The sequence below is a fragment of the Pongo pygmaeus genome, chromosome 10 (assembly GCF_028885625.2).
Source record: "Pongo pygmaeus isolate AG05252 chromosome 10, NHGRI_mPonPyg2-v2.0_pri, whole genome shotgun sequence".
NCBI classification, from domain to species: Eukaryota; Metazoa; Chordata; class Mammalia; order Primates; family Hominidae; genus Pongo; species Pongo pygmaeus.
Window position 1 is genome coordinate 116,921,629 of NC_072383.2, and position 13,579 is coordinate 116,935,207.

The window sequence follows — 13,579 nt, forward strand, 5'->3', positions numbered from 1 at the left end:
TGCAGTGGTTGCTAGTGAGGGGGCCTGAAATGGGAGGGAGATTTCTTTTTCATGTTCTACCTTCTCTTATTATTTTTTGAGACAGAGTCTTGCTGTTACCCAGGCTGGAATGCAGAGGCACGATCTCGGCTCACTGCAACCTCCTAGTTGATCAAGCGATTCTCCTGCCTCAGCCACTCGATTAGCTGGGACTACAGATGTGAACCACCATGCCTGGCTAATACTTATATTTTTAGTAGAAATGGGGTTTCTGCATGTTGGCCAGGCTGGTCTTGAACTTCTGGCCTCAGGTGATCTGCCCACTTTGGCCTCCTAAAGTGCTGGGATTATAGGTGTGAGCCACTGCACCCAGCTCTTCTTCTTCTTCTTTTTTTTGAGACAGGGTTTCACTCCCATCACCCAGGCTGAAGTGCAATGGCAGGATCTCGGCTCACTGCAACCTCTGCCTCCCAGGCTCAAGTGATTCTCCTGCTTGAGCCTCCAAAGCAGCTGGGACTACAGGCGCATGCCACTGCACCTGGCTAATTTTTATAGAGATGGGGTTTCGTCACATCCAGGCTGGTCTTGAACACCTAGGTTCAAGTGATCTGCCTGCCTCAGCATTCCAAAGTGCTGGGATTACAGGTGTAAGGCACTGTGCCCAGCCCCATGTTCTGTCTTCTACTGTATTTTTCCTTTTGGAAATTTGTGAGACCTATTTAAAATGAAGAACATACAGCTTCTTTAGCCATGCAAAATAAATAAATAAGTATTTGGGGAAGGGCCTCTTTAAATTCAATATTTACCATCAGCCCTTTTACCAGTTTCTCCAGTCCCTCATTCATTCTTCCTGCCTGCCTTCCTCCCTCTTTTTCTTCTTTTTGCTTCATCTCTATATTGGCTAGATTCTGTTATTGAGCAATTTTTAAAAGGAAAGCGCTGAAAGGTTGCATTGCCTAAATGTGTGGGGCTCGAAGATGTCAGCTGCCTTTATAATTTAAGAACATCTTGGCTGGCTCACAATTCCTGGCTTATATTTTATTTCCCTTAGAACTCTGCAAACATTGTTCTATTGTTTTCTGGCTTTGACTGTTCCTGAAGCGGTAGGTCTGGAGCCAGTTGGTTTTTCCACCCCAAAATAAACTTTTTCAGTCTGCTTGTATGAATCTTTCTTTATTCCTAGAGTTCAGGGACTTCACCAGGACATGATTTATTGATCAATGAAGATCAGTTACATGGTCCCCCTCTTCATGCATGGATCTGCTTAAATGTCACCTCCTTGAATGGCCTTCTCCTTACCTAAAATAGCAGCACCTGTCAATCTTGATGCTTGTCTAATTTATTTTTCTGTACAACACTTAACATCAACTGGCACTATAACATATATTTATTTCTTTTCTTTTTTCTTTTTTTTTTTTGAGACCTAGTGTCGCTCTGTTGCCCCGGCTGGAGAGCAGTGGTGCTACCTTGGCTCACTGTAACCTCCGCCTTCCGGTTTCAAGTGATTCTCCTGCCTCAGCCTCCTGAGTAGCTGGGAATATAGGGGCTTGCTACCACGCCCGGCTAATTTTTGTATTTTTAGTAGAGACGGGGTTTCACCATGTTGGCCAGGCTGGTCTTGAACTGGTGACCTCCTGATCCTCCCACCTTGGCCTCCCAAAGTGCTGGGATTACAGGCGTGAGCCACCATGCCTGGCCTACTTATTTATTTCTTACTCCTTCTTGTAAGTTTCACAAGGGCAGGCACTATGTTTTTATTGTGTACTACTGTATTCTCTGTGCTTAGAATAGTACTTGACACCCAGCAGACAATCAGTAAATATTTGTTGAATAAATAGTTGGCCCATTTGATTTGGTCCATCAAATCAAGATGGAATCAAATCAAAGGAAGATCCAAACATTTCCAGAAAAGTGTTCTTCAAGGATATCTTTAAATATCTTCTCCTCCATGTGTTTTGTTTTCTTTTTCAGGAATAATAGGTTGGCATATATTAGATCTCCTTTGTCTTCCAAATGTATCGTTTTCTTTATACTCATCTTTAGAACTTTTATTTTTTGTACTTAATTCTATTTTATTTCCTTAAGCCTATTCACCATTGGAAACATCCTAAATGGGTTGGTTTACTACATGTTCATTGCTTATAATGTGATTTTTTAAACTGTTATGTTTTTTCTCTTTCGTTTTTTTCTTTACCTCTGCCCATTTGCTTTTTATATCCTTTTGTTGTCTGTAACCCTTAACTTTAACATACCCCAAATTTATTCATATTTTCCTTTTTTTTTTTTTTAGAGATGGTATTTTCACTCTCTTGCCCAGGCTGGAGTGCAGTGGCACAATCATACCTCACTATAACCTCAAAATCCTGGGCTCATGTGATCCTCCTGCCTCAGCCTCCTGAGATGCTGGGATTATAGGCGTGAGCCACCATACCCAGCTCCACATTTTTTCCCCTTTTATGGTAGTAATTCTTATGTCTTGGTTTTTTGTTTGTTTGTTTTTAAGATCTTTGTGTACTTCAAGGTAATAAAGATATTATTGTGGGTTTCTGGTGTTTTGTTCTGGTTGCTATTTTCACCTAAAGAAACATGGAATTGTTGCTAAGTAGTTCATGTTTAAAACATGTAAGGGCTCCACAACAAAGGAGAACAAGATCAAGCCCTTTGTCCTGTTGCTTCTCTTACCATACTCCTGTGGCCTACTGCTCACAAGAAGTAAAAACTTACTTGTCACCTAGCCAAGGTGTTCTTAAATTATAAAGGCAAACATTTTTAAGCTTTACAAATTGAGGCAATACAATTCTTCTGAGTTTTTCTTAAAAACAAACAAACAGAACTGCTATACAATAAAAGCCAGCCATTCTAGAGATGGAAGAAACAGAAAGGGTTGAAAAACAAACATGCAAAAAAAAGGATTAAAGAAATTTGGACTATTGTGCGCCAAATAAAACACTTCTACTGTAAAAGATTTCCACATACTACACTGATATTGATGCAACACACTGCCTATGTATAAAGTCTACAGTAAAATATTACGTGAAGAGAGATGCTTGGTGATAGTTAAATCAGATAAATGTGGTTAACACGATACTCTTATCACTAACATGTCATAATACTACGTAAATGTCTACTCTATATAGTTATCATCTACCTTCACTGCCTGAGGATTTGGCAACAACCTAACTGAAAATCCCAGAGTTGGTGTTTGAACCACCGGCCAGCTCTGTCCTGAGACCACTGGATTAATGTTTATGCAGTTGTTAGGCCCAGGAACATCACAATGATGACTAGAGCAAGGAGGAGAAATATTATTTGTTATAAGGCAAAAAAGGAACAGGGAGGGAGGGGAAAAAATAGAAAAGATAGGGAAAAAACTATCCACAGGGAATACATAGCACATATGTTGCAATAATCTTGCTATTTCTATGCCTAGCTACTTATCTCAGGATAAATGACAAGGTAGCACATTCTAAACCACTTTGTCATGATGAGCTGCCACTGGAATGATTTATTATATTCCACTATAACATGACTTTAAATCCCCCTCCTCAAATATAAATTTGAAAAATTACCCTTAATAGTTCTGCTGATGTTGGCCTTTCCTGAGGTATTTTCTGCAAGCAGTAATCAACAAATCTCCTAAAGGAGTCTGTCCTGTGTGTGCAAATACACAAAAGAAAATAAACTCAGGGTCTGTAGAGCACACCGATTACTTAAAACAATTTTCATTCAAGGGAAAATTTTGCATTTAAGGAGATTTAAAAAAATAAAATGCTTTGGAATATCAGGAGAACTGGAGCATTTTCAAGTTATGATATCTAAAATTCTTTTGGATAATGAGTGAGGACAAGTTTCAAGTTAGTCAACATACTGATACATCTTAATATATAAGGAAGGTCAAATCATAATATACATCAGAAAACAAAAATACTATGTTTAAATAAAATAGTTTTATATACATTTTTCTCTCCAAAGACAACAATTCTCATAGTCTCAACTCTATATTCTTAATTACCAGTTGTTAATTCCTCTACCACCCACAATCTATAACAAAGTAGTAAAATTTGAAGCATGAGGGATGGAGAACCCAGGAGTAGGCTTCCTGAATAAAAATTCTTCCTATCTTAAAAGTTCCATTTTATCCATTCTTCTTTAATATTGTGCCTTTTAAAATAATTCTTGTGGCCCAAATAGTTATAAAAATGTCATACTTTTCAGCAAGGAACACTGTATCTGAATAGATAATGTATGCTCTGTCTCAACACATTTAAGCGTATATATAGTTTAAAAAAAAAAGACAACTGGAGAAATAGTGACATCATAGAGGGCCCCTTATCTCTGCTGAGAAGTGATATCAGCTGAGATGATCAATACAAGACCATCATGACCTGGGACAATACAGTTGTTAGGAGGGTAGCAAGGCATGTTCCCTGCAGGATTTCGGTTACTAGACACATTAAGAACACAGTGCAAGCCACGGTGAAGGCAAAAATAAGTAAATCTATGCATGTGTGCATGTGTAGACAGTTGATGCTTGCGAGGCATCAGTGTCACTTGTAACAACATACAGTGAAGGAAAGAAATGCTTTCTAGGTCAGATATTCAAAACGTAATGTAATAAAAATGTCAAATACATATGGTGATTTTCTTAGAGATTTAAAATGATAGCAGAGTCTTACCATTCATTAGACTGTAACGTTGGGGAGTCATTCTGGGCAATGTGATATAAGGCACTCATTGCATTCATGTTGAAAAGGGGGGGCTTCCGTTCCGCTGGAAGAGGAAAGAAACACAATAAAGTAGTTCTTGAAGGAAACCAGGCAGACAGAGAAATAAGAAACTATAAGCAAAGCTTTGCTGCTAAATCAATAGCTCATTACTGTCATCATGCCACATAATCCACTTATTTTAATCCCTAAGGTTGGCCCAAGATAGCCATTCAGAAGAAGCTGCCGGACATTAAATGTACATTGGCAAAGCTCCTAACAGAACTCATTTCAAAAGAGTGAAAGAAAAGTTTTTTCTTTTTTTCACATAGCTTCAAAAAATTGGCTTTTGCATATTTTCCCACAATAGGTGTGAAGATCTTTGCATGTGCGTTTTAGCTTGAAAATATATATTCTCTTCTTGAAGTCTGGGTATTTGGTGAAAAAGAAAAAAATTCATATTCACTTAAAAAATTCAGAAAGCAAAGAAACACAGAATAAGGAAAAAAGATTACTATAAAATGCAACTTATTTTTTTTGTGACGGAGTCTTGCTCTGTCGCCCAGGCTGGAGTGCAGTGGCACGATCTGCAACCTCTGCTTCCTGGGTTCAAGTGATTCTCCTGCCTCAGCCTCCCAAGTAGCTGGGACTACAGGCGCCTGACATCGTGGCTGGCTAATTTCTTTCTTTCTTTCTTTTTTTTTTGAGATGGAGTTTCACTCTTGTTGCCCAGGCTGGAGTGCAATGGAGCGATCCCAGCTCACTACAACCTCCGCCTCCCAGGTTCAAGCAATTCTCCTGCCTCAGCCTCCTGAGTAGCTGGGATTACAGGCATGAGCCACCACGCCTGGCTAATTTTGTATTTTTTAGTAGAGATGGGTTTTCTCCACATTGGTCAGGCTGGTCTTGAACTCCCAGCCTCAGGTGATCCACCCACCTCGGCCTCCCAAAGTGCTGGGATTACAGGCGTGAGCCACTGTGCCCGGCCTAATTTTTGTGTTTTTAGTAGAGAGGGGGTTTCCTCATATTGGCCAGGCTGGTCTTGAACTCCTGACCTCGTGATCTACCCGCCTTGGCCTCCCAAAGTGCTGGGATTACAGGCGTCAGCCACTGCGCCCAGTCCCAGAATGAAACATCTTAAACATCACTAACAGAATGGCCGGGCGCGGTGGCTCATGCCTGTAATCCCAGCACTTTGGGAGGCCGAGGTAGGTGGATCACGAGGTCAGGAGATTGAGACCATCCTGGCTAACACGGTGAAACCCCGTCTCTACAAATAAAAAAAAAAAAAAAAAAAAAAAAAGAAATACAAAAAAATTAGCTGGGCATGGTGGCAGGCACCTGTAGTCCCAACTACTCGGGAGGCTGAGGCAGGAGAATGGCATGAACCCGAGAGGCGGAGCTTGCAGTAAGCCGAGATCGCGCCACTGTGCCCAAGCCTGGGCGACAGAGTGAGACTCTGTCTCAAAAGAACAACAACAAAAATCACTAACAGCATGGGAGATAAACCAATTATATTCAGTAAATACCGTCTGATGCCTGATTCAGGCCAAATAATTGCTAGGGGTGACAGTAGAGAGAGAAATGGAAAGGAGGAAGGGGACTATAAATTATAAATAAAGTCTGGTCCATCCCACTCTAAAGAGAAACTCAGTGAGTCAGGCATTTATTTTTTAATTATTGATTTTTTGAGATGAGGACTTGCTCTGTTGCCCAGGCTGGAGTGCAGTGGCACAATCATGGCTCACAATAGCCTTGACCTTTCAGGCTCATGAGATCCTCAACCTCTTGAGTAGCTGAGACTATGGGTGTGTGCCACCACGCTGGACTAATTTAAATAATTTTTTTTTTTTTTGTATAGAGGCTGGGTGCGTTGGCTCACACCTATAATCCCAACACTTTGGGAGGCTGAGGCCGGCGGATCACCTGAGGCCAGGAGTTTGAGACCAGCCTGGGCAACATGGTGAAACTTGTCTCTACTAAAAATACAAAATTAACCGGGCATGTTGGCACAAGCCTGTAATCCCAGCTACTTGGGAGGTTGAGGCAGGAGAATCACTTGAAACCAGGAGGTGGAGGTTGCAGTGGGCTGAGATCACGCCCCTGCACTCCAGCCTGGGTAACAGAGTGAGACCCCGTCTTAAACCAGGCTGGTCTTGAACTTGTGGGCTCAAGCTAACCTCCTGCCTCAGCCTCCCAAAGTGCTGGGATTACAGGCATGATGCACTGTATCTGGCTAGGTATTTCCTGGTAGAGGATTTACTCCTCCCCAGCCCACCATGATCTCTTTATTGGAACTCTTCCAACTCTCCCTTGGCATACTGGTCATTTGGCATGTGCTCACCTATTACATCTACATCATCATACAAATCTTTTCTCTCAAAAGAAATCACAGGCTCTAAGAGCACAAGATCTTATAACCTGAATATTCTTTTTCTTTTACTTATTCCCCCAGAATTTGTAATAAAATGTGATTCACATATTAGGGGTTCCATTTGTGGATCAAAGGAAAGAAACAAGGCTCTAGTTCCGAGTACAGTTAATTTTATGCTATTTATTAGTTGTTATGGAATAGAAGATAAATCACTATCAGGCCGGGCACGGTGGCTCACGCCTGTAATTCCAGCACTTTGGGAATCCAGCACTTTGGGTGGATCACGAGGTCAGGAGATCGAGACCATCCTGGCTAACAAGGTGAAACCCTGTCTCTACTAAAAATACAAAAAAATTAGCCAGGCGTGGTGGCAGGCACCTGTAGTTCCAGCTACTTGGGAGGCTGAGGCAGGAGAATGGCGTGAATCCAGAAGGCGGAGCTTGCAGTGAGCCGAGATCACACCACTGCACTCCAGCCTGGGCAACAGAGTGAGACTCCATCTCAAAAAAAAAAAGGAAGAGAAGAAGAAAAATCACTATCTCTTTCTACTGTGCTTACCCTAATGGATTTTTTATATAGTCTCACTTTCTAATTCATATTCTGATCTCTAGTTTCATTAGAGCACCTTAGTTTTTAAGTAAAGGCTCTTCTTCTATTAACTACTTCTAAAATGACAAATTGGGCTTATTCTATGCAGTTCCAAAAACAGAACAAGGCTAAGAGGTGAAGTTACAGAAAAGACATTTTCACTCACAGAAGGAAAAATTTGTACACAGCCAGAGTAGTTAAAAAACAAAACAAGAAACCAGAATGGACAAGGTTGAAAAGTAGTAAACTTTAAGTCATTTAGCAGCACTTAAGCAGATGACAACTATACCTATTCATTTGCTGTATTTTGGAGGGGCAACTTATAGTCTTGATTAAGTGATTTCTGTACCTCTGAAATAACAGTAGTCTAGGCCAGGCACGGTGGCTCATGCCTATAATCCCAGAACTTTGGGAGACTAAGCGGGCAGATCACCTGAGGTCAGGAGTTCAAGACCAGCCTGGCCATCATGGTAAAACCCTGTCTCTACTAAAAATACAAAAGTTAGCTAGGCCTGGTGGCATGCGCCTGTAATCCCAGCTACTTGGGAGGCTGAGAGGGGAATCACTTGAACCCGGGAGGCGGAGGTTGCAATGAGCTGAGATCATGCCACTGCACTCCAGCCTGAGTGATGGAGTGAGACTCTGTCTCAAAAATAAAAAATAAATAAATAAAAAATGAAATATAGTAGTCTCTCTTTATATATAGACAGTTAATTTTATGTATATATATATTTTATGTATATATGTATATTTATGTATGTGTGTGTGTGTGTATATATATGTATATATATATATACACTTTTGTTTTTTTTTGAGACAGAGTCTCGCTCTGTCACCAGGCTGGAGTGCAGTGGCACGATCTAGGCTCACTGCAACCTCTGCCTCCAGGTTCAAGTGATTCTCCTGCCTCAGCCTCCCAAGTAGCTGGGACTACAGGCGCATGCCACCACGCCCAGCTAATTTTTTTGTATTTTTAGTAGATACGGGGTTTCTTAGCCAGGATGGTCTCGATTTCCTGACCTCGTGATCCGCCCACCTTGGCCTCCCAAGTATTTTTTATTGACCTCTCAATAGGATACTTTATACTTATGAAACAGATATTGGTATTACAGTGATATAAACTGTTAACAAGTGGAAATTTGGAAGTTGCTGTGTGGACAAATGGATTTGTATCTGTTTCAAATGCAAAAGATTAAAAAAATCTGCTTTGGGTTTACTTTTCAGGGGGCAGATTTTAGAAAGTTTGTAGAGCTTGCTTTCTGGCAACTTCAAGTTCAGTCATCCCTAGGTATCTGTGGGTGACTGGTTCCCATTCTCCCCTGCATATAGCAAAATCCATGGATCTCAAGTTTCTTATATAGAACGGCATAGTATTTGCATGTAACCTGCACACATCCTTCTGTCTGTATACTTTAAATCATCTCTAGATTAGCTATGATATCTAGTATAACGTAAATGCTATGTAAATAGTTATACCACATTGTTTAGAAAATAATGAGAAGAAAAAAAGTCTACATGTTCAGACTTGTATAGACTTTTTCTTGTCATTATTTCCTAAACAATTTCCTATAAAGACTCAACCCTCCTTTTTTTTTTTTTCCTGAATATTTCTAATCTGTGGCTGATGGAATTCACGGATGTGGAACCCACAGATTTGGAGGACCAACCGTATTTAAAACCACGTGGAAGCCTGGCCAACATAGTGAAACCCCGTCTCTACTAAAAATACAAAATTAGCCAGGTGTGGTGGCTTTTGCCTGTAATCCCAGCTACTCGGGAGGCTGAGGCAGGAGAATAACTTGAACCTGGGAGGTGGAGGTTGCAGTGAGCCAAGATCACACCACTGCACTCCAGCCTGGATGACAGAGTGAGACCTTGTCTCATTAATAAATAAATAAATAAATAAAATCACGTGGAACTGGATCACGTAACCACCAATGGCTTCCCATCATTCTTAGGACAAAGTCCAAATCCTTAAACATAGTCTCTTGGACTTCATTATCATGGGTCTGGCTACCTCCAGAGCCCGATTCTGAGAAGTACCCTATTTTTCCCTCTCTCATGCTTTACACGTGCTTCACTCAAAGAAGCAAGCTGGGTTTTTTTCACAAACGCTGTTTTCTTGGTCCGGACACCCCTCTCCCTCTTGCTGCCTAAACTTTATCTGGGTACATCTTTTTGTGTATGTGTGTGTGTGTCAGGGTCTTGCTCTGTTGCCCGGGCTGGAGTGCAATGGCGTGATCAGCTCATTGTAACCTCAAACTCCTGGGCTCAAGTGATCCTCCTCCCTTAGCCTTCCAAAGTGCTGGTATTACAGGCTAATTCTCGACAATCCTTTCAGGTTTCATCTCAAATATAACTTCATTTCTATATGAATTTAACAAGTATGTATTCAGGATTCATTATGTGTTTATAATCACTTCCTCAGAGAAACCTTCCCTGACCTCTCAGACTAGGTCTCCTATTAGATTTTGTCATTGCAAATTGTATTTTTTGCTTTCTTCCATATATCACAGCCCTAATTATTTGTGCAATTTTTTTGAGACAGGGTCTTACTCTGTCACCCAGGCTGGAGGGAGTGCATCTCGGCTCACTGCGGCCTTGACCTCCTGGGCTCAGGTGATGCTCCCATTTCTGCCTCCTGAGTAGCTGGGATTATTGGCATGTGCCATCAAGTCCAGCTACTTATTTTGCGTTTTTTTTTTTTTTTTTTGTAGAGATGGGGTTTTGCCATGTTGCCTAGGCTGGTCTCAAACTCCTGGGCTCAAGCGATTTGCCCGCCCCAGCCTCCCAAAGTGCGGGACTATAGGCATGAGTGACCATGCCTGGCCTATTTGCATAATTATTTTCTTCCTTCCTTCCTTCCTTCCTCCATCCCTCCCCCCTCCCTTCCTTTCCTCCCTCTCTCTTTCTCACTCAAACCATCCTTCTACCGCACCCTCCCTAGTAGCCCCAGCTACAGGCACACGTCACCATGCTTGGCTAATTTTTTTAAGGTTTTTGTAGAGATGAGATCTCATTATATTGCCCAAGCTTGTCTCAAACTCGCAGGCTCAGGCGATCCTCCCACCTTAGCCTCCCAAAGTGCTGAGATTAGAGGCATGAGCCACTGTGCCTAGCCTAATTCTTTATTTAATGTGTGTCTTCTTTGCTAAACTTCATGAGGGCAGGAACAACATCTATTATGTTCATCTCTGCATTCTCAGTGCTGAGAACAGTACCTGGTACACAGCAGGTGGCCCCTAAAACTTTTAAATAAATAAATGAAGGTGAGGCAAATTAAAGCACAGAATAAACTCTGCCAACAAAAAAAGAATCTTTGCTCAGTAAGTAATTACAAAATTACAAAAATGACTGAGAAGACACTAAGTCTCGGGGCTCATGACAGATACTATTTGATGGCTTCATTCACTATTAGAAGGACCGGAACCCTCCCACTTACTGGCAAAAAGTTAAAAAAAAAAAACAATCCCAGCTTCTCAGAACACTGAGTTGCATAGGAGAAATAGTGAAACAGAAGGGAAAGGAGACTGAAGCAAGAGAAAAACAAATTTGAAAAGAAAAGGATGAAAGAACAAAAACACAAACAAAATTCAGTTCAATAAAAGGCAGTGGCTTGGACTTGAAGCAGCAAAGAGAAGGCCTAAAAGTCGCAAGCATTCTGCCCAGGAACAAGCAGAAAAGATGGCTGACCATGTGATGGTAGAAGAAATAATTCTAATAGAGAAGCACATGACTAAAGGTACTCTAACCATAGAACAGCTCTATAGTCTGGGAAGCATTCTCTGAGAATTAGCTTCAAGTGATCTCATCTATGTTCAAGTCTTTGCTAGATGTAATAAATAAATCCTCTGAGCAATGGTGACAAGGCTCACTCCTGAGCCAGAATACTACAGAGCAAGGGCTGGCAAACGATGGCCCATGGGCCAAATTAAGCTATCAGCCTGCTTTTCTAAGTTTATTGGAACACAGCCATGCCTGTTCATTAATGTATTGTCTATGACTGCTTTCATCCTCCAGCGGCAAAGTTGAGTAGTTATGATAGACATTGAATAGCCTCCAAAGCCTAAAATGCTTATTATCTGGTCCATCAGAGAAAGTTTGTCAATACTTATTGTAGAATATAGTAGTTTGCTTTTTTCTTTTCTTTTTTTTTTGAGACAGAGTCTCGCTCTGTCACCAAGGCTGGAGTTAAGAGGCATGATCTGGGCTCACTGCAACCTCCACCTCCCAGGCTCAAGAGACTCTCCTGCCTCAGCCTCCCGAGTAGCTGGGATTACAGGCATGTGCCACCATGCCCGGCTAATTTTTGTATTTTTAGTAGAGACGGGGTTTCTCCATGTTGGCCAGGTGGCTGGTCTCAAAATCCTGACCTCAGGTGAACCACCTGCCTCGGCCTCCCAAAGTGCAAAGTGCTGAGATTACAGGCATGAGCCACTGTCCCCGGCGAAATATAGTAGTTTGAATAGAGCTTCTTCTACATATGCAGCAGAATAGGAATTGGGAACGCTTCTGAAGTCACCTTGTGATACAGAATATATACAATTTTTTTTTTTTTTTTTTTTTTTTTTTGAGACAGAGTCTTGCTCTGTCGTCCAGGCTGGAGTGCAGTGGCGTGATCTCAGCTCACTGCAAGCTCTGCCTCCCAGGTTCACGCCATTCTCCTGCCTCAGCCTCCTGAGTAGCTGGGACTACAGGTTCCCACCACCACGCCTGGCTAATTTTTTGTATTGTTAGTAGAGACGGGGTTTCACTGTGTTAGCCAGGACGGTCTTGATCTCCTGACCTCATCATCTGCCCGCCTCGGCCTCCTAAGGTGCTGGATTACAGGCGTGAGCCACTGCGCCGGGTGGAATACATATATTCTTAAATGAAAGGAAAAAGGTAGAAGCATAAAAATGCTGAGCTAGCTACATTAAAAGAAAAAACAGTAGTTTCCTTTTAACTTAGAGACACTGATCAAGTTTTTGTGTATGATCAATCTCTGTTATGTAAGATCAAGGTTCAGGAAGGTCAGTTTAATCAAGTTTCTGGATACTGCTCTGCTTGGTAAAGATTAAACTAAATTAGAGTGCCTACATGTATGTTTATTGCAGCCCAATTTACAATCAGAAAGATATGGAATGAACCTAAGTGTCCACTGACCAAGGAGTAAATAAAGAAAATGTGGTGGCCAGGCATGGTGGCTCACGCCTATAATCCCAGCATTTTGGGAGGCCCAGGCGGGAGGATTATGAGGTCAAGAGATTGAGATCATCCTTGCCAACAGGGTGAAACCCCGTCTCTACTAAAAATAAAAAAATTAGCTGGGTGTGGTGGCACGTGCCTGTAGTCCCAGCTACTCGGGAGGCTGAGGCAGGAGAATTGCTTGAACCCGGGAGGCGGCGGTTGCAGTGAGCTAAGATCACGTCACTGTACTCCAACCTGGCGACCGAGCGAGACTTCCTCTTGAAAAAAAAAAAAAAAAAGAAAGAAAGAAAATGTGGTATATATACACCATGGAGTACTACTCAGACAAAAAAAGTAATGAAATAATGTCTTTCACAGTAACTTGAATGGAGCTAGAGGCAATTATTCTAAGAGAAGTAACTCAGGATTGGAAAACCGAACACCATTATATTCTCACTTATAAATGGGTGCTAAGCTATGAATACGCAAAGGCATACAGAGTAATATAATGGACTTTGGAGACTCAGAAGAGGAAGGGTAGGAGGGGGTGTGGGATAAAAGACTACGTAGTGGGTACAATGTACACTACTCAGGTGACAAGTGCACTAAAATCTCAGAATTCACCACTATATAATTCATCCATGTAACCAAAAAACACCTGTACTACAAAAGCTATTAAAATAAAAAAAAATTTAAAAAACAAAATAAAATAAATCAGAGCGTCTACTGGGCTTAATTTTACTGAGAAAAATCAAAGAGTATGCCT

The 13,579-nt window shown here is 41.5% G+C and overlaps 1 protein-coding gene across 6 annotated transcripts in view; it reads right to left on the bottom strand.

Annotated features, from left to right (window-relative positions):
* TAOK3 (TAO kinase 3) overlaps window positions 1-13,579 on the bottom strand; it is a 228,063-nt gene that overhangs the window by 58,946 nt on the left and 155,538 nt on the right. For all 6 annotated transcript variants that reach the window (XM_054441959.2, XM_054441960.2, XM_054441961.2 and 3 more), the window contains 2 exons: window positions 4,656-4,749; window positions 3,549-3,630 (listed from right to left, as the gene is read on the bottom strand). In XM_054441959.2, coding sequence (XP_054297934.1) covers window positions 3,549-3,630; window positions 4,656-4,749 — 176 coding nt within the window. The remainder of the gene's footprint in view (window positions 1-3,548; window positions 3,631-4,655; window positions 4,750-13,579) is intronic.